Source organism: Lotus japonicus, chromosome 3, assembly GCF_012489685.1.
Source record: "Lotus japonicus ecotype B-129 chromosome 3, LjGifu_v1.2".
NCBI classification, from domain to species: Eukaryota; Viridiplantae; Streptophyta; class Magnoliopsida; order Fabales; family Fabaceae; genus Lotus; species Lotus japonicus.
Genome location: NC_080043.1, coordinates 17241171 through 17268647, shown reverse-complemented (window position 1 = coordinate 17268647; position 27477 = coordinate 17241171). Strand labels below are relative to the sequence as shown.

Genomic DNA, 27477 nt, shown 5'->3' with positions numbered 1-27477 from the left:
ACATTAGTTTTTCCCCTAGATGAGGATATATACAGGGGATCAGCCATCCTCCTATGACCAAAATCAGGGGGAAAAAGATGATGCGTGTCAGACTAAGAGTGCATGACCGCTCTCAAGTCCATTTGCATTGCAACTAACAAAGGGCACTTCCCAAAACTAAACTAAACACTTTTAACCTAGGCCATATGGATTTGAAAATTTTCATGGCACACACCTAAGGAAAACCTATTGTTCTTATAGCACTAATCCATGATAATTAAAGCCAAATATAAGACAGCAAGTGAAACAAAGGATGATTTCTTTGTAGCCTGTAATGATATGACGAAAACCAAAACATCTCCAAAAAATATAAATCAGAAAAACAATATAAAGATGCAGAGAAATCATATCTGAAGGCAATCAATATATATATTTTTCGTAAACACAAATCTTATTAATAATAGAAATCAAAACATGAGAACAATCCTCCCATGAAATTGGACTACAGAACCAGTAAAAGAGCAGGAAAAAAAGATAATTCAGCATGCAATTTCTAAAACCCCAAACCACCATAAGCTACACATTCTTTGCTGTCAAAACACACACCAGAATTGTACAGCAGAGCAACGAAAACCAGATCCCAAACAGCTCCAATTCTTTGCTGTCATTGCTCCAGAACCCCACAAAAACATCAGCAGTAAAACCAGAACCAAAACAACACTCAAAACAGATAGTGCTTAACCCCTACTCAAACACCTGATCCAGCAAGCAAACATCCACAACAATATTTAAACCAGCAACATGAATAATCAGAATCATAACTTAAAAACACACTTCCACGCCTACTGCCCAAACAAATCCCATTAGCTCATTTCTTATTTATGAGCAGAATATGGATCTTACGCTAAGATGTGTGTACACCAAAACTTTCCAAGATGATACATAGGACTTGTACAAAGCATGTAATGTAGATCAAATTACGTAAATATCTGCAAATCAAAAGATAAACGACTGTATGTCAAGAATTAATATATCAACCATCACAGAGATGACTGATTTATTTTGATACGCATATGATATTAGCTTCTGAATATCCAAATGCTGCTCTACTTGTTTTTGTTTCGTGCACTCTTTCTTTTTGTTACATTTCTGTTTCATGCACTCTTAATCTGTTGTTGAATTCTTTTCATGTGACTTCTGAAATTTAAAATCAATTCAGGTCCTTGGAGATAAGCTCCGCCAAGCAGGAAATTAGGCTACCTCATACTTTACGACCAGGTCCAGCCTCTATTTTCCGGCAGAGGCACAGCTTGTCCATGTTGTGTGGATGGAGGGTGGGCTTGGCCTCTATTCTCTTCAGGAAGTAGGAAAGGAGATTAGTAAGTTATTGCCCATGCCTCTCTAACTTACCAACAATACCAAAGATAGACATCAGAAAGCTATTAACCTTGAAGGAAAAAATAGCTTAAGTGAGAAACTGAAAGGTTTGGAACTAAATGATAAACATGGTCCAGTCGTAAAACCAACAAAAATATAAAAATAAACAGCAAATAATTCCTTTGTATGTGTCTAAATCTGCCAATAATTTGCAAGTGACTTTCACTTGCAAACTGTACAAACCTTCTAAGAGAGTCCTCACTAATAGACCTTGAAAAATCATAACAATATTCATCAGATGAGAGCTCAGTTGAAAAAAGAGGAAAAATCATAAGCATAGTTTTGGTACTCACCAGGATCGACTGCAAGGTGTCGTTCTGTTGATCACTCCAAAACAACACTGCATGAATGAAAAAAAGAATCACACTTAGAATCATAAAGATTATAGAGGCAAACCAAATTTGCTCAGTTTCTCATACAATGAAAAATTACAGCAGTTGAACATTGAGTTTCATAGCAATAGTTTCCTGCCATCACAAAACTTGTTGAAGTTTTCAGCTGCATAGAGAAATTAAGTGAAACCATATAAGATACTAATAAAAAACCAAATAAACTGGAAAAATTAACCACATCAGCTGCCCCATAGAAACATTATTTTGGTAAGTGTCAAAATTATGCAACCTTTCATTGATGTAGCAATAGATCATTGAATCTATGTAGTTTGAAAATTTACAATTTGTTGAAGCTATATTTATGAACTCTAATTCCTAATTGTATTCACAATATCAGGATGAGAAGCAATAACACATCAATAGTTTCATATACGTACTAATAGGTACTACCAGAAGTTTGAGAAGATAGAAAAATAGGGGAATTAAAGAACTCTTACATGTTCTAGGAAGCTACTGCAGGAGGCGGAGGGTTTCCAAAGCCCATAGAACGTAAACGGAGTCCCTTAGAGCTCGTATGAATTTCTTGGCCAGTGATTTCCAAACTGAAATATGGATTCTAGTTCCCTACAGAATCAAACAACATCATCTAAAATAAATGAACATATAAGGATATAATACAATAGTTTAGTCACAATAAAAACACAATATATTTAACATTATAAAAAAGAAATAACTTAGAAGAACAATAAAAAGGGAAAATGAAGGACAAAATCACTTAACTAAATAGCCTATAAAAGATCAAATGCAGTGAAAAATTAGAAACAATGTAAAAGAAGAATAGGTAGTGAAGCCCACCCCTCTGACCCTCTTAAACTCTAAGCAAGCATATCACACCCCAACATTTGAGAGCAGATTTCCAAATCCAACTATTTAGACCAGCATGAAGAACATAAGTTACAACTTATAACATGAGCTCATTTCTATCACCTAAATTCAAAGATGAAAAAGTAATGAATCACAAAAGATGATGATGAAGGAGCATGAAAGCCATCTAATATATAGATAGTGTTAGGAGCACCGTGAGATATACCAATTCATACATCAAACGACTTACAAATAGATATAATAATATATTAATACAAAATACGCTTAGGAGATGATGTCTATAACACAATCTTCAACATGGATAACCTTAGCTGCTTAACAGATTGCTAAGCATCTGCATCTACATCTTCTTCTAGTTTATAAACAATGTCTTAAGCCCCAAACTCATCATCTGAATTCAGAAACATTATTTATAGGAAAATTATCCACCTCTATCTCAGACCTTTTTCCTCCGTCATCATCAGCTGTTACTTCAATCTCCATGAACTTATTAATACCATTCTCATTCAGGCACTACCATTGTCCTCCCAGTGAAAAGGATCTTAAACTCATGTGAAGAAGCTCTGAAGCTTCCAGTATTGTCACAACAGCAAAATAGGTGATTTTGTAGACCTTCCCTTGACGAAGCTCAGCCTTAAATTTTGGTATCATTGATTGTCACACATTTGCTTCAATCTTCTCACCCTACAGAACAACAAAAACGGTATAGACCCATTGGATGAACACAGATAAAAAAGATGAAATTTAATATTCCTGTATATATGGATTTTGTGAGGTTCGAATGAGGATTGTGTGAACTGCAGTGGAGTGAATTGTGGTGCAGCAAGGGTTGTGTGAGAATTTATAGGCAAATGGATCTGATCAAAAACTCAAAGGAGAAGAGGTTGTGCCTATTACCCTAGACCTAAAAACCTAATCCCAACTTCAAATCAAAGTGAAAATGAGAGATGCATGAATAACTAATGAACCCAACCTAACCATGGCAAAGCAAGCACCAAATCCCCCAATTTAATAAAAAATATCAGATAAAAAATTCAAATAAAGGACGAAATTAGGAAGAAACGTAAGAGATGTGCTAAGCTACAGTGAGGTCAAGATCAATGGAGTACTGTTAGGATGCTTACCCACGAAATGGTTGAAGGGTTGACGTGAAAGCCAGCACCGGAGAAGCCATGAGAAGAAGCCGCAGATCGTGGAAAGCAGATCTTCTGGTCAGGATGACGTCGATCTCGGCTGGAATGCGGGATATATGTGACGTCGGAACAGTCGTAAAAGAGAGAAATCAAGGAAAATGGAGGAAACAGGGGCGGTACTTCCCCATGTAATCCGAAGAGGATGGAGGTGGCTTGCAAAGCGTGCAATGTCAGAATTTCAAAACTGGATTTTCGAAAAACAAATTGGATGGGGACGTCAACAACGACGTTTATGACGACTAATCCTACTAGCGCTAAGCTAAGTCGTGAATTTCAGCTTAAAGGTTGCAACTTTGCTTAAAAATGGGTATTTCTCATAGAAATTGATTCCGGCAGCATTTCGGCGACATACGGCAAAATCTAATCCGCTAGAAGTACTCTTTGGTACGTAGGGAAGATGTTTAGACACTAAAATCAAGCTATTTGGACAGTTTTACTAAAAGCTCAAAACTTTGAGCACAGAAAGACATAGAGAAAGTCGACAGAATTGACGATCAGAAGAGAGATATGATATCTATACCTCGAAGTCTTCGATTAGCGACGAACGGTGCAGCAAACGGGCAAGAATCGGCGAAAATCACTTTCTCCCCCTCCTTCTCCTATGCTCGCGGGTTCAAGGAAAGAAAATGGCAAGTTTTTGAAAAATTTTCATTTCTTGGCTATTTATAGGTTTTGGAAAATGCGGAAAAATGAAAATTTCGCGATTCCGATTTTTCCTACGTATTCCTCGGAGAATTCTAAGATAGGTTATGGCGACAGAATTCCAGAACTCAAAGCAGATTTCTTGGAATTAAATCAAACGATCAAAAGTCGGTGTAAATCGATTTTACCCGAAAAACTACTTTTTACAGTTGATGTCGGATGAGAAAACTTCGTTCTGAAGAAAGATTAGAAATGTCGGGGGAAATAGGCGTAAGCGTGTGGAATCTTCGTTTGAAGCTCCGAATGGAAAAAGTCTTCATCGTCCGTTGATTTTAGGGTTTCTGAACTATCAGGGTTTCGGTTTCGGCAAACTTCCGAGTATTGGAATTTGTCGTTCGTACATTCCAAGGTTTCGTATCGAAACGCTCGTTTATAGACGAATAAGAGAAGTTCTAACATTTCTCTGAAGATTTTTGGAATTAGTTTCCATCGTGCCTTAAAGAGTAAATTAGCTATTTACTAGCGTTCTTGACCTAGGTTTAAGCGAATACTAATCGTGCTATAACTTTTATCGACTTTGTTACAATCCTTATCTTTTCCTGAACTTTCTCCTTCACAAATTTATTCCATTCAATAAACACTTGTTCAGGTTTTCCTTCACGTTACATCAAATTAATCGTGAAAAGGAAGTTTATTCGGTTTAATCCAAACTTAAAAACTTGGGTCTCACATTACTACCCTCCAAAAAGAAAGTTTCGTCCTCGAAACTTAAGGTTCAGCAAAAAGCTCCGGATATTATTCCTTGATCTTTTTCCTCTCACTCCCATATAGCATCGTCTGTGTCTTTGTTCCAAATAACTTTCACTAAAGCACTCTGCTTTCCTCTCGATTGTTTCACTTTCTAGCCTTAATGTTGACCGACGGCGTCTCAAAAGACATATCATCTTTCAGCTCTATGTTGTCCAACTTGACCACTTGCATTTAGTCTACGTTGGAAATAATATTTGTTGGCATTCCGTGCATTCGCACAACCTTAACCACTTACTCCTTTGCTTTTGTTCGTCCAAAATTCTGATTAGAAACTCGGTACATCTCCATGTTCTGGAGTGAATGCTCAACTTGTCCTCGTGATGTTCACTCATGATCCAAAACTCAACTCGATCGCTTGGTAACTCCTAGACGAATTATTTCCTTGGAATCTACTAGTCTATTAACATCACTTCCAACTTCGTAACTATCCTTATTCGCATCATGAAATCGATCTTCTACTTAGTCTCCATTCAAGTTAAAACTCGACTTGAGTCTAAATACTTTGCGCATCACTAAAATTATTCCCTTAACATCAATTCACAAACAACTGATAAGCTAATCATCATCTTAATATCTAACAGTCCTTCATTGTCGTTTCCTTCCTTAAAACTTTCCTTACTCAAACCAATTTACACTTACTAAAATCCTTAACAAAGTTCCATTCACTCCTAAACTCTAAGGAATTTGTCCACATATAACAACCTCAAGTATTTATCTTAATACTAACACTTTATTTCTGTAACTAGATCATCCTCCATTCAATCCAATACTTCATCTCTCGATCAAAACCTGACAAGACTTCATGTCTCCCGCGTTCGTGATCAAATCGATTGGCTTAAAATCCAAACCTCCACTAAGTTTGGACCACCAATATCCTTTCACTCTCCAACACTTCTTAAATGAATATTCATTTCTTAAAGCTACAACTCCTTCCTAAAGAAAATCAATTACTTAACACGAACTTTCCTCTCAAATCCGACTAATCCTCGATCAATTCAAATTCATCTTACACATCCTTCTATCAAAGCTATGACCAGCTGTGATTCCGAATATCACCCCCTCAATATTAAGTTGATCAGACCTAATACATCGAAGGTGGAAATTTAGAAAAACCCACTGGAACAGTCAATGAGTTCCTAACATCCAGTAACCACAAATATCCAGATATCAAGTCCCTGACGATTTCGCTACGGAACCACACACCCTCAACATAACACGTATACTGCCCATAAGGAATTTCTCTAAGATTCATTCTTCAGCTTCTAGCTTCCTTATAAACGCATCGGTGCGAGACTACTTTCTAGGCTTAGCGTGTCATTCTAAACCTCGTGTAACTTCTATAGTTTAAACACGAGTAACAGTCAAATAAAGTCTTAGTAGTTGTATTAACTATAAGGTTAAAACTCAGACAATAAAAGCAAGTTAGGCGTGTTGCACACTCTACGAGAGTAATGCAGAGCATGTTATACTAGAATGAGAAAGAATAGTTAGAAGGTTACCATCGTTATTGTGCTCTCCTCTGGTTAACCCCTCAGCTCCTTAACCGTCCATGATATAAACCCTTCCTTTAGCAGCAGGGCGCTTCCCCCCTTACGGTGTTAACAAATGGCTCAACCTTGGGTGTCTTGCAGTTGTTGGCCAGATGTCCTGGTAGATCACACTTGAAACACCTCGGCTTCCCCTTCGGGCATTTCGTGGAGTAGTGCCCAATCTCCCCGCAATTGAAACATGTTATCTCACGGCTCCCAGCTTGGCTTCCTGCTCCTCCCGCAGCAGCAATCATAGGCCTGTATGGTCCTGGGGTAAACCCTTCCCCCGTAGGACGCTGATAAGGCTTCTTCATCTGAAACTTTCCTTTTCCCTAACAATTATGGGAACCCGACCTCATCGGTCCCCCAACTACATCTCTGTTCAACCTCTTGTTCTTCATCAATTCTACCTCTGTAGCCTTCTCAACCAAAGCCTGAAACCGCACAATCCCTAACGGTCTCACTGAGTCCTCAATGTCATCTCTCAGTCCCCACACAAAGCGCTTGCACATATAGGGTTCATCAACCTGATCACGGAAAAATCGGAAGTGTTTGGCCAAAGATTCCAACTTAGCAGCATATTCCGGAATAGTCATGCTCCCTTGGCGAAGAGTCAGAAACTGTGACTCACGCTCGTCACGAGCACTATCAGGAAAATACTTCTCCAGAAAAGCAGCACGGAAAGAATTCCAGTTCACCTCAAAATGGTTTGCCTCCATCATCCCTCTGGCGCCCCTCCACCAGTACTCAGCATCGCCCAGCAGTAGATAAGTTGCCAAGCCCACCTTGGCCCCTTCACTAGTCTGTAGTACTTCGAAAATCTTCTCAATCTCTTGGATCCATAGATCCGCATTTTCCGGGTCAGTCCCACCTGTGAACTTGGGTGGATCCTGCCTTCTAAAATCATTCAATCCCCTGTTCTGGTCCAGGGCTGCTTCTCTCTGAAGCCAGTGTAGCTCGCGTGCATCCTCAGTAGCACGCCTATGTGCATTGTCATTCGTCTGTACAGTCATTGCTTGGACCAAAGTGGCCACCATCTCAGCAAGTTGGTTCGCGTTCACCATGTTCAGTATTCGTTTAGCACACAGTCAGTACCAATCATAAGGTAGTACTATGCATAGCTATACAATATGATTAGGTAGCAACTTCAATCAATTAAAGCGAAAATAGCTTAGCAGACAGACAATCAAGGTTTTACTCTTTGCAGAGTCACACAACTTAGCACAGAAGACCTATTCCCCAAAGACTCCCGAAAGACTCGACAAGCTCTGATACCACAATGTAACACCCCGATTTCCGGGTGTCACTTAGTAACTTGAAAATAAAATAAAGCGGAAAATGCAGGTATATTTTTTTTTTCCGTTTTCTTTTAGAATAAAGAACATTTTAAACTAGAGACTCAACCCCAAAATGCGATAAACATAAACTAATATACAATACGATTACAGTCCTGCTGTAACTAAAAGCATCGTCACGAGTATCCTCAAGTGACGACAAGGTTTACAAGTTTTCAGAAAGCATAATTAGTTCGAAATATTATACAAGTGACAGAAGGGAATAGTCAGCCCCAGATGGCCCCCTCCAGACCTCTACAACCGACTACTCCATGTGATTCCCAACTACGGAGAACCACACGAAAGTAACATGTTGGAGACCTACCCTGCCCCAAAATATGAATGACGAATCAGAGCTATTACAGTAACAACCAACTCAAAAGACTCTAACCACCCATATCCCACACTACTATCATCGACCCTCCCTCGATCAGGCATGAAGTCCGGGTCCTCGTCGAAAGCTTCAGTAATAGTCGTTTCGCTCCGGGTCTTTCCCGAACAACGAATCACCACGAACCGGCTGACGGACGCCTGGCAGCAGGCCGACCGGCCAAACACAAACATACAAACAAAGCCAAGGCGCTAGGGTCAACTTACAGAATACAATAGATATACAATCAACATGCGATAAAGGGGTATATATATATGTTGTATATATACATATAAGTTATGTATTGCCTACCCTAAGGTATATACATAGCATGTTATCGAATCTCTTACACAATTCAATCATCAAAACACATAACGATGTTTATCAACATCAAATCTTCAGATCTCAACAACTATAGTTAGAGTGCATGATATGTCATACAACGTAAATCATAATAAGATGCATAGTGTGCCAATGCCGAATATGCTGACACAAATCCGAATAATGTCACTCTGCTTGGCGACGGAACAAACCAACGGTATTGCCACTTAAAGGCTGGACACCTCGAGACGGTCGTAACACTGGCCTCGTGTTTAACCATTTCTGCTCGGGCGTCGCTTATCACCTTTGGCTATAGTCAAGACGATCCAACTCTGCACGGTTCGACCATTTCTGCTTGCTATGCCGGACATCAACAGGAGCGATACAACTCTACACGGATGATCGTTACTTCCTGCTGTGCCAGGTATAGTCAGGACCGATTCAACTCTACACGGCTGATCGTTGCTTCCTGCTATACCGAAGTACTCCACTTGGCACTTCATCGCGTGTATACATGAGTGCAATATGATTTGCAAAACAACGATTCGTCCTCACGGGTAAAAATTGGTTCATTGACCAAAGGCTTCTACAATGAGAAACCTAGGCTATAGTCAAGTCGGTTGTGACCCTACGAGTTTAACCATCCTGCTTGCTACGCCAGACATCAACAAGAACGATACAACTCTACACGGCTGACCGTCACTTCCTGTTGTGCCAAGAGTACTCTACTAGGTACCTTACTAACGCCCAGACCCTTGGCTAAAGCCCGTCTTCAAATTCTTTTCCATAAAATGAGTCCCCTTAAAAAAATAGTTCCCTTATTAGGTAAAATGTTCCATCGTGAATTAGTCAATTATGTCGTTAATTCCAAAGTTCAGTTTTCATTTCCAACACCTTTCAAAACAAGGTTCCCAAAGCTAGGATCACCGACCCATTCCCGTTTTCCAAACTCACTTTCATCCCTAAGTCTTTCCCGTTGAATCATCGTCATTAATTAAAAGCATTACCATGTTAATAAATATATTATGGATTTATTTACATAAAACAGATTATGATTATTTTCGGTCCAAAACTCTATAAGTTCAAAGTTCCCATCAAACCCAAACAACTCCCCGAGAACACTAGCTCCCCTAAAACAATGAAGGTTCGAACCTTGGTCCGACCTAACAACCGTTCCCAAAACAAACCCGTCCTTGTCATGACGAAAGTAAGTGTATTCTACACTCCAAAAGTGGCATCAAAATGCACGAATATAATTAGCACAATCTAATCATAACGCAAATACATCAAGCTCCATCGAGCGATGAATCAATATGGCAGTGCTGTAAACATAACCTTGTCATATCCACTAGAAAGCGATAAGACAGAAACCAGTAAACGGCCGAAGCCTCTCAGAAAACGGAGACACACGTCTCATATAAGTTCACTCGACCGAAGCCTCCAGAAAACATTTTCCAATTTCAAGTGATAAACAATATCCAAGCAATATTCAATATCAAGCAATATTCAAGTCGAAGTTATCGACGCCTACAATACAAATAGCTAGTAAGTAAGTTGCCCTAACCTCGAGTTGTTCTAGTCTCGCAGTGCAGGTCTCGCTCACAAGCTTGCTCAGTGAAGCCCAAGGTTTCAACAAACAAACCTTAGAGCAAAATCACAGAATTCAATCACAATGAGTCAGAAACTCAGCAAACAATACGTACTAGGGTTACACGAAACATTACAAACTCCGAAGTACGTCAATCTAACGCGTTAAGACAAGTTTTCGAAAAACGAAATTTTCCTCCCCTTGATGAGGAGCTCTCGGCCACTATGCACAATTAGGTGGGCCGATTTTTCTTCGATCAAACTTGGTTCCTAGGTTATCATTAGCCGTAACTAAGGCGATTCTAAGCTCAGAAAAATTTTCGGATCGAAAACTGTCGCAGGTGTATTTTGGTCATTATTTTCAGCTCAGAATTTCAAAACTGGATTTTCGAAAAACAAATTGGATGGGGACGTCAACAACGACGTTTATGACGACTAATCCTACTAGCGCTAAGCTAAGTCGTGAATTTTCAGCTTAAAGGTTGCAACTTTGCTTAAAAATGGGTATTTCTCATAGAAATTGTTTCCGGCAGCATTTCGGCGACATACGGCAAAATGTAATCTGCTAGAAGTACTCTTGGGTACGTAGGGAAGATGTTTAGACACTAAAATCAAGCTATTTGGACAGTTTTACAAAAAGCTCAAAACTTTGAGCACAGAAAGACATAGAGAAAGTCGACAGAATTGACGATCAGAAGAGAGATATGGTATCTATACCTCGAAGTCTTCGATTAGCGACGAACGGTGCAGCAAACGGGCAAGAATCGGCGAAAATCACTTTCTCCCCCTCCTTCTCCTATGTTCGCGGGTTCAAGGAAAGAAAATGGCAAGTTTTTGAAAAATTTTCATTTCTTGGCTATTTATAGGTTTTGGAAAATGCGGAAAAATGAAAATTTCGCGATTCCGATTTTTCCTACGTATTCCTCGGAGAATTCTAAGATAGGTTCTGGCGACAGAATTCCAGAACTCAAAGCAGATTTCTTGGAATTAAATCAAACGATCAAAAGTCGGTGTAAATCGATTTTACCCGAAAAACTACTTTTTGCAGTTGATGTCGGATGAGAAAACTTCGTTCTGAAGAAAGATTAGAAATGTCGGGGGAAATAGGCGTACGCGTGTGGAATCTTCGTTTGAAGTTCTGAATGGAAAAAGTCTTCATCGTCCGTTGATTTTAGGGTTTCTGAACTATCAGGGTTTCGGTTTCGGCAAACTTCCGAGTATTGGAATTTGTCGTTCGTACATTCCAGGGTTTCATATCGAAACGCTCGTTTATAGACGAATAAGAGAAGTTCTAACATTTCTCTGAAGATTTTTGGAATTAGTTTCCATCGTGCCTTAAAGAGTAAATTAGCTATTTACTAGCGTTTTTGACCTAGGTTTAAGCGAATACTAATCGTGCTATAACTTTTATCGACTTTGTTACAATCCTTATCTTTTCCTGAACTTTCTCCTTTACAAATTTATTCCATTCAATAAACACTTGTTCAGGTTTTCCTTCACGTTACATCAAATTAATCGTGAAAAGGAAGTTTATTCGGTTTATTCCAAACTTAAAAACTTGGGTCTCACAGCGTCTGTGCCAAACCCATTGCTCATTATTAATGGACATGAGACACTTGACCTTCTGAGATAGCAGTTCAGAAGATTTGATTTTGTAGATGTCATTTCTTTTCTTCCCAGAAAACAGAACAGATCCATTTGTTTGACTGACAGCTTTACCGCAGGTTTGATTGAAGATCACATCATAACCTTTGTCAGCTATTTGGCTTATGGAGAGCAAGTTATGCAATAATCCTTCCACCAGAAGTACATCATTAATAACTGGAGTTTTTCCATCTCCTATGGAACCTTTTCCAATGATCTTTTCCTTCTGGTTTCCTCCAAAGCCAACGTCTCCTCCTGACTTAAGCGGCATCAGTTTTTGGAATATAGACTTTATGCCCGTCATGTGTCGCGAGCATCCACTGTCCAGGTATCATGACAGGTGTCTTAACTGAGCTGCATAAGATATCTGCAACAGGAATAATTTTTGTCTTAGGTACCCATATCTTGGGTCCTTTCTTGTTAGTTTTCCCAGAAGTTCTCGGAACTTTGGGTGCAACAGGAGGATAGTACAAGGGAACTTGATTATAATATTTAGACATGTCAAGTTTAAATTTTCCCTTTGGTTTCACCACCTTGAGTGTAACTGTAACGCCCCGAATTTCGGGTGTCACTTTAGTAACCTATTAAATTAAAAATGCAATATTTTCCGAATGAATTTATAAAGCGAGTAATTTTTTTTTCCTTTTGAATTGTTTTCAAAACATGTAAATCCTACACCCAACAACAAATAAAATCTACATCAAGCCTTTACCAAGGCAAGTTCCCGAATGTATGAACGAAAGAACACATCTACAAATCTAACGAAAGAAATCAGATTCAACAAGGAATCTGTTATGCCACGACATCCTAATCCGACCTACTCCCTACGATCTCCACACCGGGGAACCGCAAGAAAGCAATGCATCGGAACCTACCCGAAACCTCAAGTATAAATTCCTAAAATCTTTATGCGAGCTTAAACCAATAACGGTAAGCTCTCTAACCCAAGGCTCTAGCCTTAAACCCGACTCTACTCGTCGAGTACTCCACTGTCCTTCAAGTCCTCATCTCTACTTGCACCAAGGTTAAGCTCCTTCGAATATTCTCCATCGCCTAATAGCGTTAAGCGCCCAAACAACAAGTAGCTGTAAGATCAAGATTTGGTCATGTGGTACAACTCTATGTTTTGATGATAACAAGTATTTATTTGTGGATGAACAACTATGATACTCTAATGTTTGTCTTGAGTGTTTTGACAAACAGGTTCTGATTCTGACACCAGAAGATATATTCGTCAGAAGTTCTGAAGATCAGAAGATCAGAGGATCAGAAGATCTGAAGAACAGAAGTTCTGAAGATCAGAAGATCAGAGGATCAGAAGCTCTGAAGATCAGAGGATCTGAGGATCAGAGGATCTGAAGATCAGAGGATCTGAAGATCAGAGGATCAGAAGATCAGAGGATCAGAAGATCTGAAGACCAGAAGCTCTGAGGGACCAGAGGCTCTGAAGGTTCAGAAGCTCTGAAGGTCCAGAAGCAGAAGTTACGAAGGTCAGAGGATCCAAGCTTCCCTCTGACTCTGATCACCAAGCTTCACAAGTTCCAACACGAAGCATAACTCTGATCAGAAGTCAATGGTTAAAGGCAAATGTCTCTATCGAGAAGTACAAGAGCAGTGTACTATTCTGAAATGCCTACCTACCAAAGTTCAGCCACTGCAGGTTCTGGAAGTTCCAGAAATGCCCTCCAACGGTCATATTCTCTCAACAGAAATATCCTTTGCACCTTGGACTATAAAAGGCTGAAGAAAAGAAGAAAGAAAAAGAGAGCGAGAAGAGTGAGAGAAACCCAGAGCTGCAATACAAGAAAAGATTCAAGCCTCTACTTTCTTCATCTGTTCTTATTTAGTTTACACTCAGCTTATTTAGAAGCAAACCTTTGTAAACACCAACCTCAAACAGTTGTTTGATTTTCCTTAAGGGACCGGGTAGGTCAGTATCCTTAAGAAGACTAAGAGAGTGAATCTTAGTGGTGATTCCTTTAGGAGATCAAGGTTGATCGGATCCTAGAGAAGACTAAGAGAGTGAATCTTAGTGGTGATTCCTTTAGGAGATCAAGGTTGATCGGATCCTAGAGAAGACTAAGAGAGTGAATCTTAGTGTGAGCTAAGTCAGTGTATTGTTAGTCACTTGTAGGTTTCAAGTGCAGTTGTAACAATTATCTGATTAGTGGATTGCCTTCATTCTAAGAAGGAAGAAATCACCTTAACGGGTGGACTGGATTAGCTTGAGGGATTTATCAAGTGAACCAGGATAAAATACTTGTGTGCTTCTCTCTTCTCTCTATCTTTATCCGCTGCACCATCTATCTTAGAGAAACCGAAAAGATTTACTTTAAAACTTAAGGGGAAAGTTTTTATATTGAAAACGCTATTCAACCCCCCCTTCTAGTCGTTTTTCACACCTTCAATTGGTATCAGAGCGCAAGTTCTGATTACCACACTTAACAGTGTTCAGTAGATCCGGGCCAGTGTGAAAAACTCATGGATTCCACCACTACTACAAGCAAATATCAATACAGTGCAAGACCACCTATCTTTGATGGTCAGAGATTTGATTTCTGGAAAGACAGAATCAAAAGCTTCTTTCTTGGCTTTGATCCTGATCTTTGGGATTTTGTTGTTGATGGCTACACCCCTCCTGTCGATGAACATGGTGTAAAGATCCCAAGGAAGAAGATGAGTGAAGATCAAAAGAAGGAATTCAGAGATCATCACAGATCAAGATCTATTCTGCAAAGTGCCATTTCATATGAAGAATATGAGAAAATTACTGATCGTGATTCCGCCAAGGGCATCTTTGAATCCTTGCAGATGTCTCATGAAGGAAACAAGAAAGTGAAAGAGACAAAGGCGTTGTCTCTAATCAAGCAGTATGAATCCTTCCAAATGGAAACTGACGAATCCATTGAAGATATGTTTTCCAGATTTCAGTTGCTCGTAGCTGGAATAAGACCTCTCAACAAAAGCTACACTACAAAAGATCATGTCATAAGGGTCATCAGAAGTCTTCCTGAAAGCTGGATGCCTTTAGTGACTTCAATAGAGCTTACAAGAGATGTTGAGCATATGAGTTTAGAAGAACTCATCAGCATACTGAAGTGTCATGAACTAAAGCGTGCTGAACATCAGAATCAGAAGAAGAAGTCTATAGCCTTGAAATCCAAATCTGAAAAGGCTAAGGCTATCCAAGCAGAAGCAGAAGAAGCCTCTGAAGAAGATTCTGATGAAGATGAGCTGACTCTGATATCCAGAAAGTTCAACTGCATCTGGAAGCACAGGCAGAGCAAATACAAAGGTTCATCAAAGGACGAAAGGTCAAAGAAGCATTTCAAGACCAAGAAGAGTCTGATGGTGACTTTTGACGAATCAGAGTCAGAGGATGTTGACTCTGATGGTGAAAGTCAAGGACTCATAGCTATTGTCAAAGACAAAGGAGCAGAGTCAAAGGAAGCTGTTGACTCTGACTCAGAATCAGAAGGAGATCCAGACTCTGACGATGAAAATGAGGTATTTGATTCTTTCTCAACTTCTGAACTTAAAGATGCTTTGTCTGAAATTATGGATAAATATAACTCTCTCTTGACTAAGCATAAAAGGTTGAAAAAGAATTTCTCTGCTGCCTCTGAAACTTCGTCTGAACATGAGAAAATTATTTCTGTTTTGAAAAATGATAATCATGCTTTGGTAAATTCTAACTCTGTGCTTAAGAACCAGATTGCTAAGTTAGAAGATATAGTTGCTTGTGATGCCTCTGATTGTAGAAATGAATCTAAGTATGAAAAGTCTTTTCAAAGATTCCTGGCTAAAAGCGTAGACAGAAGCTTAATGGCTTCAATGATCTATGGCGTAAGCAGAAATGGAATATATAGCATTTTCTATTCTAAATCTTCTGAAGTTGCTGCATCATCTCTTAAGAAAGGAACTTTCTCTATGTCAAAATATCATGCTCAAATTCCTTTATATTATCCTGTTGAAAGACCCAAAGTTGTCAGAGCTTCTGGGCTAACTAACAAGAAAGGACCCAGAAAGTGGGTACCTAGGGATAAGATTATATATGTTGCAGATATCTTCAATAGGTCCATCGAAACTCCAACCATGGAACCTGGACAGTGGATGCAAGCAACACATGATGGGAGAAAGGCATATGTCCCAAGATCCAAAACTTGAACCTGAAGGTGAAGTTAATCTTGGAGGCATCAGTGGAGTAAGATTTGATCAAGTCAAAGCTAGCTGAAAAAGCTTGCAGAGATGAGCATGACCGTTTCAGAAAGAAACAAAGACTCAGAACTTGTCGAACCAGAAGCAACAACATCAGAAGATGCTACTACAACTTCTGACTTGCGTCATCAGAAGAAGAGTAGGTTCCTAGCTTCTCATTCTGAAGTATCTGAAGATGAAATTTTGTCCAGAACGGAGATGTCACCAGAACCACACTTCTACTCTCATCAGAAGATATGCTAATCAGAAGCCAAGAATCCCTTGGTATTCCTTCTGAGGGGGAGTATTTCGTCTTATGCTCTTACTATTTTTTTTCCCTCCACCTTCATTCTTTTTGCTTATGACAAAAAGGGGGAGAACTTATAGTATCTTGACAACTCCTATTTTATTAAGCTCAGAATCTAGATATTACTAACGTTGATATTAAGTATTAGATTCAGGGGGAGCTTAGCTCAGAATCAAGCACGAGTCTTGGATTCAGAAGGAGCAAGATAAACTATACACATCAGGATAAGTTTTAACTCTGATACCTTATACTCTGAGTGTATTCAGTTTATTTGTTTAGAGTTGTTCATCAAAATACATGGTTTTGTCATCATCAAAAAGGGGGAGATTGTAAGATCAAGATTTGGTCATGTGGTACAACTCTATGTTTTGATGATAACAAGTATTTATTTGTGGATGAACAACTATGATACTCTAATGTTTGTCTTGAGTGTTTTGACAAACAGGTTCTGATTCTGACACCAGAAGATATATTCGTCAGAAGTTCTGAAGATCAGAAGATCAGAGGATCAGAAGATCTGAAGAACAGAAGTTCTGAAGATCAGAAGATCAGAGGATCAGAAGCTCTGAAGATCAGAGGATCTGAAGATCAGAGGATCTGAAGATCAGAGGATCAGAAGATCAGAGGATCAGAAGATCTGAAGACCAGAAGCTCTGAGGGACCAGAGGCTCTGAAGGTTCAGAAGCTCTGAAGGTCCAGAAGCAGAAGTTACGAAGGTCAGAGGATCCAAGCTTCCCTCTGACTCTGATCACCAAGCTTCACAAGTTCCAACACGAAGCATAACTCTGATCAGAAGTCAATGGTTAAAGGCAAATGTCTCTATCGAGAAGTACAAGAGCAGTGTACTATTCTGAAATGCCTACCTACCAAAGTTCAGCCACTGCAGGTTCTGGAAGTTCCAGAAATGCCCTCCAACGGTCATATTCTCTCAACAGAAATATCCTTTGCACCTTGGACTATAAAAGGCTGAAGAAAAGAAGAAAGAAAAAGAGAGCGAGAAGAGTGAGAGAAACCCAGAGCTGCAATACAAGAAAAGATTCAAGCCTCTACTTTCTTCATCTGTTCTTATTTAGTTTACACTCAGCTTATTTAGAAGCAAACCTTTGTAAACACCAACCTCAAACAGTTGTTTGATTTTCCTTAAGGGACCGGGTAGGTCAGTATCCTTAAGAAGACTAAGAGAGTGAATCTTAGTGGTGATTCCTTTAGGAGATCAAGGTTGATCGGATCCTAGAGAAGACTAAGAGAGTGAATCTTAGTGGTGATTCCTTTAGGAGATCAAGGTTGATCGGATCCTAGAGAAGACTAAGAGAGTGAATCTTAGTGTGAGCTAAGTCAGTGTATTGTTAGTCACTTGTAGGTTTCAAGTGCAGTTGTAACAATTATCTGATTAGTGGATTGCCTTCATTCTAAGAAGGAAGAAATCACCTTAACGGGTGGACTGGATTAGCTTGAGGGATTTATCAAGTGAACCAGGATAAAATACTTGTGTGCTTCTCTCTTCTCTCTATCTTTATCCGCTGCACCATCTATCTTAGAGAAACCGAAAAGATTTACTTTAAAACTTAAGGGGAAAGTTTTTATATTGAAAACGCTATTCAACCCCCCCTTCTAGTCGTTTTTCACACCTTCAGTAGCAAATAGAAAGGGTTAACTCCATGCAATTACCATGTATAAAAGAGAAAATCATGTTGTTCGAATTTAATTACCTGGCATGGTAAATAACTAGCAACATAACTCAACTCATATATCAACAACTTAAACATATATCGAACTCAGATAATAATAACCTCAACAATGTAACATCAAATCAGATATCAGTAACCCAATACGAAAATCCAACATAGGGTCGGGTGTTAGTTCCCTATAATTCAACTATATGTCGCTAACAAAATGGATCGATCAATATCGTCTCTCAAGACGGGACAATGATAGGACACACCTCCTCATCGCCACTTATAACGTCATACATGACGGGACAATCATAGGACACGCCTCCTAATCGCCACTTAACGTCACACAAGACGGGACAATCATAGGACACACCTCCTGATCGCCACTTAGCATCTCGCAAGATGGGACAATGATAGGACACACCTCCTCATCGCCACTTGACTCAAGCCCTATATGCCAAGTCAGACAACAACAAAGCCCAACCAAGGACCAATCCAAAGTAACCACATGTTCCATCCACTAGGAAGCAGTAACGACAGAAACCAGTAAACGGCCGAAGCCTCTCAGAAAACGGAGACACACGTCTCAATAAGTTCACTCGGCAGAAGCCTTCAGAAAACATTATCCAAATTCAGCATAATAATCATAATCATCTGCCAATCAATATAAACATCTTCATCTCAAACGCATGCAGTCCGATAAAAGCAGGCAAGACTCAAAGACACTCTAAAACTGAGTTACCCTTACCTTAGCCAATTTTCTTCTTAAACTGCAACTCCAATCCTATCACATCTTTGTTTTCCGCGTCGGCTCGCTTCCTTCTATTCTTTAGCTTCGTCGCAAGGCGCTTTCGTCCTTCGTACCCTTCACAAGTTCACATACTAAACCTTAGCCTCTAAAGTCACATCTAAAGTTCCAGAACAAACTTAGCCAATCTTTCTAGCTCACTTAGGCTAAATGCCCAAACTTTATGTTTCAAGGACTAAAGTCCAAAGATAAAATATTTGTGAGTTTTAAAGAAAGGTCCTTAAAAAAACACATTTCGCAAACAACTCCTCAATTTTTAAATAAGTCAACCCTAGTCCCTTGATAAGCACATAATCACGAAAAGGTCCTCACATAAAAGTAAGTTCTTTTTCAACCCTCAATCTTTTATAAATTTATCAAACAAACCCCAAGACTTTTAAAACTCCGGTTTAACCCAAAACTTCTCAGCCTCTTGTGCTTTAATCCTAAAGTTTTCCCACACTAAACTTTTAGTCCATAAACTTAACTTATGATTTTCACTAAACAAAAACAAGTTTCAGAATTGATTTTCCAAACCCAAAACACATGCCATAGGCTCGGCCACATCTACATAACCATGTATAAATTTTCCTTTTTCCTAAAATCACTTCCAAAGCCATTTCTTTTACATTTAAAAAATAAATAATCAAGGCTTAAATTAAAATCATTAAAATCTCAAAATCACTTAACTCAAAAAAACAACTTTTTAGAAAACTAATCGGGGAAATCCATAGATCCGGTGATGGGGAATAACATTTGTAAAAGCACTTTGGAAAAAGCTCTAATTGAAAATTTTACAAAGACAAGAACTCAACCTTTTTGGAAATAAAAACCATGGTTCACTAGATCCTTTCCATAGTCATAACTTTAATGAAGATACTAGGTGTGGAAACTAAAAGGGTAAATTTAATTGACTAAAAAGATGATCAAAGAAAAGAGAAGAAGTTTTACCATAAAATTGGAAGATGAAGATGATGGTGCTGCACAAGAGAGGAATCACGTGAGGGAGGAAAAGGGACCATGATGTGCGTTTTTTTATGCTGCCCAGGGGAAAGAAAAGAGAGGAAGAATAAGTGGAAAGAATTGGTGAGCTGCAGCAAAAGAAATGAAAAGAAAGGAAATGAATAAATATTGAAGTCTGGTGGTGATGCTTCTGAGAGAGAGAACGTGAGTTGCAACAAGTGGTGAGATATATATATATAGAAATAGAGAAGAAGAAGAATAAGAAAGAAAAATTATGGTCTACTGCAAGAGAAAGAAAGAAACGTGACAATGAAAGAAAAGGAGGGAGTGAACGTGAGTCACAGAGGATGAGGATGGATTATTAGATATATAGGGAAGATATTTATAAAACCGGTACGAATTGATTTAGACACTGAAGAATTTAGCTCACAAAGTTAAGAGAAAAATATAGAGTTGATATATTACTATACCAAAAATTATGAGAGACTCTATGAAATAATGAAATATTAGTTTGGATCACTTTGAGCAAATTAAAATGATCCATGGACAAAGAAATGAGTAAAAACTGAGCTAAAGAATATTTGTGAGCCGATCAGAACAAATATGAAGTTGTCATATTATGCATCAGAGTTAAGTATCTCTCTATAAAATGTCGATACTTGTTCCTGGTTCATTTAAGTGAGAAAATAGCTTGAACGTAGTATGGGTTGAAATATGCCGCAAAACTACTTTTTGCGTTTGACGTCGGATGAAGAAACTTCCTTCCGAAGAAAGGTTGGAAACGTCGAAAGAAATCAGGAAACGCGGATGGAATCTTCGTTTGAAGCTTCGAATGGAAAAAGTCTCCATCGACCTTTTATTTAAAGGTTCTTGAGCTATCAGGGATTCAGTTTCGGCAAACCTCCGAGAACTAGAATCGGACGTTCGTACATTCCAGGGTTTCGTATCGAAACGCTTGTCAAGGAAAGGAATAAGAGAAATTCTTATATTCCTCTGAATATTTTTGAATATCGTTTCTACAGTGCTTTAAGAGCAGATTAGCCATTTTCTAATGTTTTTGCCCTAAGGCGGAAGTGAATAAAGCTCGTGCTATAACCTATAGCGACTATATAACTATTCTTAACCATTTCCTGAACTTTCTTCTTCATAACGCTAATCCAAACATCAAACATAAGTCGAGTTCCACTCACGCTTAAACAGAATCTTATGCGTGAGGTGGAAATTAATTAATTAATTTTAATTCTAAAATCCTGGGTCTTACAGTAACCTTTTCTGGAATGACAGTACCGGCGGGAACAAAATGCTTATGCAAAGATTCGCGTTTGAGCTCAGATGGCTCATCTCTCATAGGTTGGGAGTAGCCAAGGCCACTGTTCTCATTTCTGTTATTCCATAGATCATTGAAGCCATAACACTTCTGTCTATGCCTTTGGCTAGGAACCTTTGAAACGCTTTCTCATATAAGGTTTCATGCTTAACATCAGATGATGCAAGTTGATCTTCTAGCATGGCATTTTTAGCACGAAGAACAGAGTTGTCATTTTTAAGAGATGAGTTCTCTTCAATGAGTCCAGAGACTGACTTCTCATGAACTTCTGATGTACTGGTTTTAACAGCATATTTTCTTTTAAGCTCTTTATGTTTATTTAAAAGCACATCATGTTTCTTCATTATTTCAGATAATGCAGTTCTTAGTTCAGATAGAGAAAAATTAGAGAATACTTCATCGTCATTCTCAGAGTCTGAGTCTTCTTTTGATGCTATCATATCATCCTGTGCTTCAGCATCTCTGCTAGTGGTAGCCATCAGAGCTTCCACAGCTTCATCTTCTTCTAACTCAGCTTCATCAGAGTCAGTCGCATCAAAGGTCACAAGAGCTTTCTTCTTGAGACATTTCTTGGTCTCTTGTCCTTCTTTAGCTTGGGACAGTCACTCTTGTAGTGCCCAGATTCCTTGCACTCGAAGCAGGTGACTTCCTTCCCAGATGACTTCTTCTGACCAGATGAAGATTCAAATCTTCCTTTACTTTTCTTCAGTCCTTTGCCATTTCTTTGTCTGTTCTTCCAGAGCTTGCTCAATCTCTTTGTGAGAAGAGATAGCTCTTCATCACCAGAAGCATCTGATAATTCTTCAGAGGAATATTTCTCTTCTGCCTGATAGGCTTTCGCCTTGTCAAATTTTGACTTAAGAGCAATAGATTTGTCTTTCCTTTGAGGCTTGTGCTCTTTGAGTTCAATCTCATGACTTCTGAGATGACTCACAAGCTCTTCTAGCTTCAAGGAGTTCAGATTCCTGGAATGTTTCAGTGCAGTGACAAAAGCCATCCACTCCTTAGGCAAACTTCTGATGATCTTTTTGACATGATCACCAGTAGAGTAGCTCTTGTTTAGAACTCTGATTCCAGCAATCAGAGTTTGAAACCTTGAGTACATCTCCTCAATGGTTTCACCAGATTCCATCTTAAACTGCTCATATTGTTTTATGAGAGCAAGAGCCTTAGTCTCCTTGACTTCTTCATTTCCTTCGTGCGTCATGACCAAAGAGTCATAGATGGATTTTGCTATTTCTTTGTCAGAGATCTTCTCATATTCAATATATGATATTGAACTAAACAGCATGGACTTCGCCTTGTGATGATCCTTGAAACGCTTCTTCTGAGCGTCAGTCATTTCAATACAGGGGATCTTCACTCCTGAAGCATCTACTGGATCAGTATAGCCTTCCATGACCATATCCCAGAGATCTGGGTCAGTGCCAAGGAAATAACTTTCGATTCTATCTTTCCAGTACTCAAACTTTTCACCATCAAAGACTGGTGCTCTGAGTTGGTTGTTGTTGTTATTGTCAGCGGAAGTATTGGCTTGGGTCATCGTTGTTTTTCACATTAGGTTCTGGATCACTGATCACTGTTAAGTGTATAAATCAGAACTGGAGCTCTGATGCCAATTGAAGGTGCGAAAAACACTAGAAAGGGGGGGGGGGTTTGAATAGAGATTTTAAACAAAAGTTTTCCCCTTTTTAAGTTTTGACAAACTTAAAGATAAGAACTAGGTGCTAAAGAATATGAAGTAGAGCACACAAGTATTTTATCCTGGTTCACTTGAGATAAAAGTTCAAGTTAATCCAGTCCACCCGTGAAGGTGATTTCTTCCTTCTTCTGATGAAGGTAATTCACTAAAATCAATGAATGTTACAACTACACTTGCAACCTGCAAAGTGACTAACAACACACTGATTTTCTCACTAGTATACTTTTAAGAAGCTGATCAACCGATCCTCTCAAGACTAGCTAAACTCTGAATCAAACTTGATTCAGTCCTCTCAAGATCTGACCAAACTTGGTCTCTTAAGGAACTTTACAAGGTGTTTGTAAAAGGTTTTGGGTTTACAAGAAATGCTTCTGAAAAGCTAATAGTAAACTCAGATGTTCAAGAACAATGAAGAAATAATGCTAAGAGATCGGTTAGAATGGATTCAAGAATATCAGCAAAGTTTCTTAGCTTCTTTCTTCTATGTTCAGCCCTTATATACTCCAAGGCATATGGTGTAGCCGTTGCTAGGGTTTTGTCTGTTGGAGTGGCAATCTTGTAATATCAGACTGCTAGGCTGAACGAGGTAGGTGGCAGACAGGCTATGACAGTACGATGTGTATTATGACAGCGACCTGTCCTTTCACCAGCTGACTTATGATCTGGAGTGCTTCAGATGGACGTTGGTGAAGCTTCTGATCAGAGTCAGACGGAAGCTTGGATCTTCTGACCTTGCAACTTCTGCTTCTGGACATGTTCCTCAGAACTTCTGAACTCCAGAGCTAGAATAGCTTGGGTCTTCAGAGCCAACTTCTTGCAGGTCTTCAGAACTTGAGTCTTTTACTTTAGGACCGTTCCTTCTAGAACATGTGGTCTTCAGAACTTCTGACTCCGGTTCTTCAGTACCTCTTGAGAGCTTTATATCTTCAGAACTTCTGAAGGATTTGCCACTGTTCTGAATGAAGATGGTAAGCTTTAGAACTCTCTTTTGGTTACCCTTGGGTCTTCTTCTTCTGATGGAATCGGCTTGGGTCAGAATCAGAACATGTTTGTCACAACTCAAAAGGACAAACGTTAGAGTACCATAATTGTTCATCCTCAAAAACCTTAATTGTAATCATCAAAATATAGAGATGCAACCACTGATCAAATCTTGATCTTACAATTTATTTCCTATTGGCTTTACTCCTTCTTGTAAATCTACAAATTTCCAAGTGCCATTCATCTCAAGTGCTTTAATTTATGCCTGCATGGCTTCTTGCCAGTATAAATCTTTGTTTGCTTCTGCAAAAGAAGAAGGCTCCTGATCCTGAGAAATGTTGAGAGCATAAGTTTTGTGTGCAATAGACAACCTTTCATCAGAATAATGATGAATAATACTGTGTGCAGTGCTGCTGCGAGTAAGTAAAGCATTATATTGAAAATTTTCCAAGTGTCCAGGCCTTTTGAGTGGTCTTGTGCATCTTCTAACTACTACCTCTCCCTCAGCTGTGATTGAACCAGGTTGAGGAATTTCATCTACTATATGAGTACCAAGGGTTACTTCTTCAATATGAGAACTTGGAGTTATCTTAGTCTCATCTCCTTCAGCTAATTGTGTTTCTGGAATAACACTCAGTTTTTCACCTGTAGACTCTGCTTGTGTTTGTAAATCAAGACAATTTTAAGTAGGTGAATTTGAACCTTTGTACGACAGAACATGTTCATGGAAAATTACATCTCTTGAGATAAAAATATCATGTGATATAAGATCAATCAAGACATAACCTTTCATTCCTTGCTTGAACCCCAAGAAAATGCATTTCCTAGCCATTGGATCTAATTTGGATATGTTATTAGCCAGAGAGTTTGCAAAAGAAAGAGATCCAAAAATCTTCATCATTTCCAGATCCACTACCTCTTGATATCGCAGCTCATATGGTGACTTATTCTTTAAAAGCTTACTTGTTATCCTATTCATAAGGAATACATCATGCAACACATCATAACACCACATATTCTTAGGTAGTTTAGACTGAACCAATAAGGCTCTTGCTATATTGAGAATATGTTGAGGGGTACTCACACAAGATCTTTGATGAACAATGCTCTGAGCAGAATAGAATGCAGGAAGAAGAAATTCTGGCCCATTGTCACTTCTGATAGCTTTAACTGTCTGACCAAACTGAGTCTTAACCAATGTGATAAAAAATTCACTTGTTACTGTTGGTCAATCTGCAAATGTACAGAAACCTCCGGGTTTTAAAATATCGAACCATAGGGATTGTGAGTGAGAATTGTGGATTTAAGCCTAAAGTTTGCAAGTTCTTAAAGCAATAAAATTCTGAAATTGGTTTTGGTTGTTTGTGACAAAGGTTTTGCAAAATAGCAATGTTGAAAATGTTGAAATTAACAATTGATGGAAAATTGCCTTGGGTTGTTGATCATCTAATCCACTTTAGTCCACCTATCCTATGCATGCGACATCTTGATTTCTCTCTTGTTGCTTTAGCCTATGTACTTACTAGTTGATTCCTCACAAAAGTAATTCTCTCAAACTGAAAGTTAAGCTCAATTTCTTGTATACTTAATCATTCATAAGAGGTTTTTAAGCAAATATATTCAGGCCAACAAAACCCTACCCTCACTCTATTCCTAGAAGAAAGTATAGAAGGATCTATTTCAATTCATGTCCCTAAATCATAACAAACTCCCATTTGATTATAATCTAGCCTATAGCAAGGGTGCACCAAACCTAAACATGCATAATGGAATTGAAATACAAGATTAAATCAAGAACTCATGCATAGAGATAGGATTTAACAAACTACATAGAATCTCTTAACCGAAAGCATAAAAAAGGGAACTAGCCACTCATGGCTAGTGAATTCATACCGAAAATGTAATAAGAACCTGAGAAAAATACAAGTTGGAAGCCTTCCTACAGCCCCAAGGTTTTCCTCAGCTCTCAAACTTGATCCAAAATGAGTAAAAATGACTAACTCCTCAAAGAAATTGGCCTAAGCCTTATTTATAGGCATAAAACACGAGTCTGGGCGCTCAGGCGCCAATTCAGAGCGCCAATTCCATGGCCAAACAATGCCGTTGGAAGGCAATTGGCGCCTAGGCGCCAATTCCAAAAGCTTCAGGAAATTCAACTAGCGCCTAGGCGCTCAAGCTCGCTGGAAAAGACTTTTTGGCTTCTTTTAACTCCTCTTTAAGTCCTCTTTTAATTTCATGCGTCTTGGTCTTCCTTTTCCTTCAGTTTCTGATCAGCAAACCTAACCAACAAGTCAAGGCAAATATCCCGAAGCTCAAAGAGCTCATTAGCAAAGAGGTCCCTTATATATTATAAGAAAATCATGCAAGTCCTAAACTTTACTTAAAATTCAAGAAAAGTCCCTATAAAACTACAAAATTAACAAAACAAAGCAAATACTCAAAGAAAGATAAAAATGCATGAGAATGCATGAAACACTACATGAGACTCAAGAAAAAGACTTAAAACAAACAAAGAAATGACCCTAAAAATACTGCTAAAATAGGGTCATCAGTTACTGAACCTCACCCTTGTTATTGAGTAATACAACCCAAACAAACCGGCTACAATCATCCAGAACATTGAGAAAATGCTTGTGGTTGTGAACAGAAGCTTGAGCAAGAGGACCCCAAATATCCATATGAACCAGATCAAAACATTTTTATGCTTTACTAAAGCTAACAGTGAACATTTTTCTCTTTTGTTTTGCCAAGTGACAAACATCACGTACAATGGACTTACTAACATCAATGGAATTATGTACAGTGTGTAAAGCAAGTAGTCTATTATTAGATAAGTGTCCTAACCTGAAGTGCCATAAAGCACCAGGTGGGATAATGTGGCTAAAGCCATTTATTTTAGAAATAGAACTGTGTTGAATGGAAAAATAAGTACTAGAAAAGACCTACTAACTACAAGATGATAGAGTTCATTAGGCCGCAAACTACCCAAACCAATCCTTCTTAGTTTGCACTTCCTGGACAAAATAGTGAAATTTGCCAAAAGTCACATCAACGTCATGTTCCTTTGCTAGCTTATGTTTTTTTTTTTTTATAGGCAAAAAAATTTATGGAAGTGAAGTACAAGGGGTACTTCAAACCAATACATATAGAGAGCAAAGAAAGAAAAAACAAAAGCGAAATGTAGCTTATGTTTCTTTCCTAGCTTATGTACTGAGACTAAGTTATATGTGAATTCAGGAACAAAAAGAACATGTGTTAGGAGAATAGATTGTGTGATTCTAACAGTCCCAACATAACATGTTTTTATGATAGTACCATTAGGTAGTTTAACACTAATTGGCTTCACTTCAGTGAGTGTGTTAAAGACATTTTATCAAAACATATGTGATCACTTGCACATGAGTCTATAATCCAATCTCTACTATCATAATGTTGAAAGCAAGATAGAGCAGTAGGATTTCCATTTCCTATAGTATC

The 27477-nt window shown here is 38.6% G+C and overlaps 1 protein-coding gene across 29 annotated transcripts; it reads right to left on the bottom strand.

Annotated features, from left to right (window-relative positions):
* Positions 1-385: 385 nt before the first annotated feature.
* Positions 386-20411, bottom strand: LOC130745385 (uncharacterized). Of its 29 annotated transcripts, none has more exons than XR_009021726.1 (7): positions 19979-20344; positions 18989-19105; positions 2246-2372; positions 1836-1914; positions 1600-1756; positions 1240-1333; positions 386-968 (listed from the first exon to the last, which is right to left on the bottom strand). XR_009021726.1 is itself a non-coding variant. In XM_057597598.1 (2 exons), exon 2 carries the CDS (start codon positions 7869-7871, stop codon positions 7140-7142), a length of 732 nt encoding a protein of 243 aa, XP_057453581.1. In that variant the 5' UTR covers positions 7872-8672; positions 19979-20395; the 3' UTR covers positions 3335-7139. The 29 variants fall into 29 exon arrangements, 1 of the variants encoding a protein (XP_057453581.1); XR_009021722.1 differs by having other exon boundaries at positions 390-968; positions 1710-1756; positions 19979-20337; XR_009021720.1 differs by having other exon boundaries at positions 948-1426; positions 1600-1626; positions 1710-1756; positions 19979-20337.
* Between the last annotated feature and the right edge of the window lie 7066 nt (positions 20412-27477).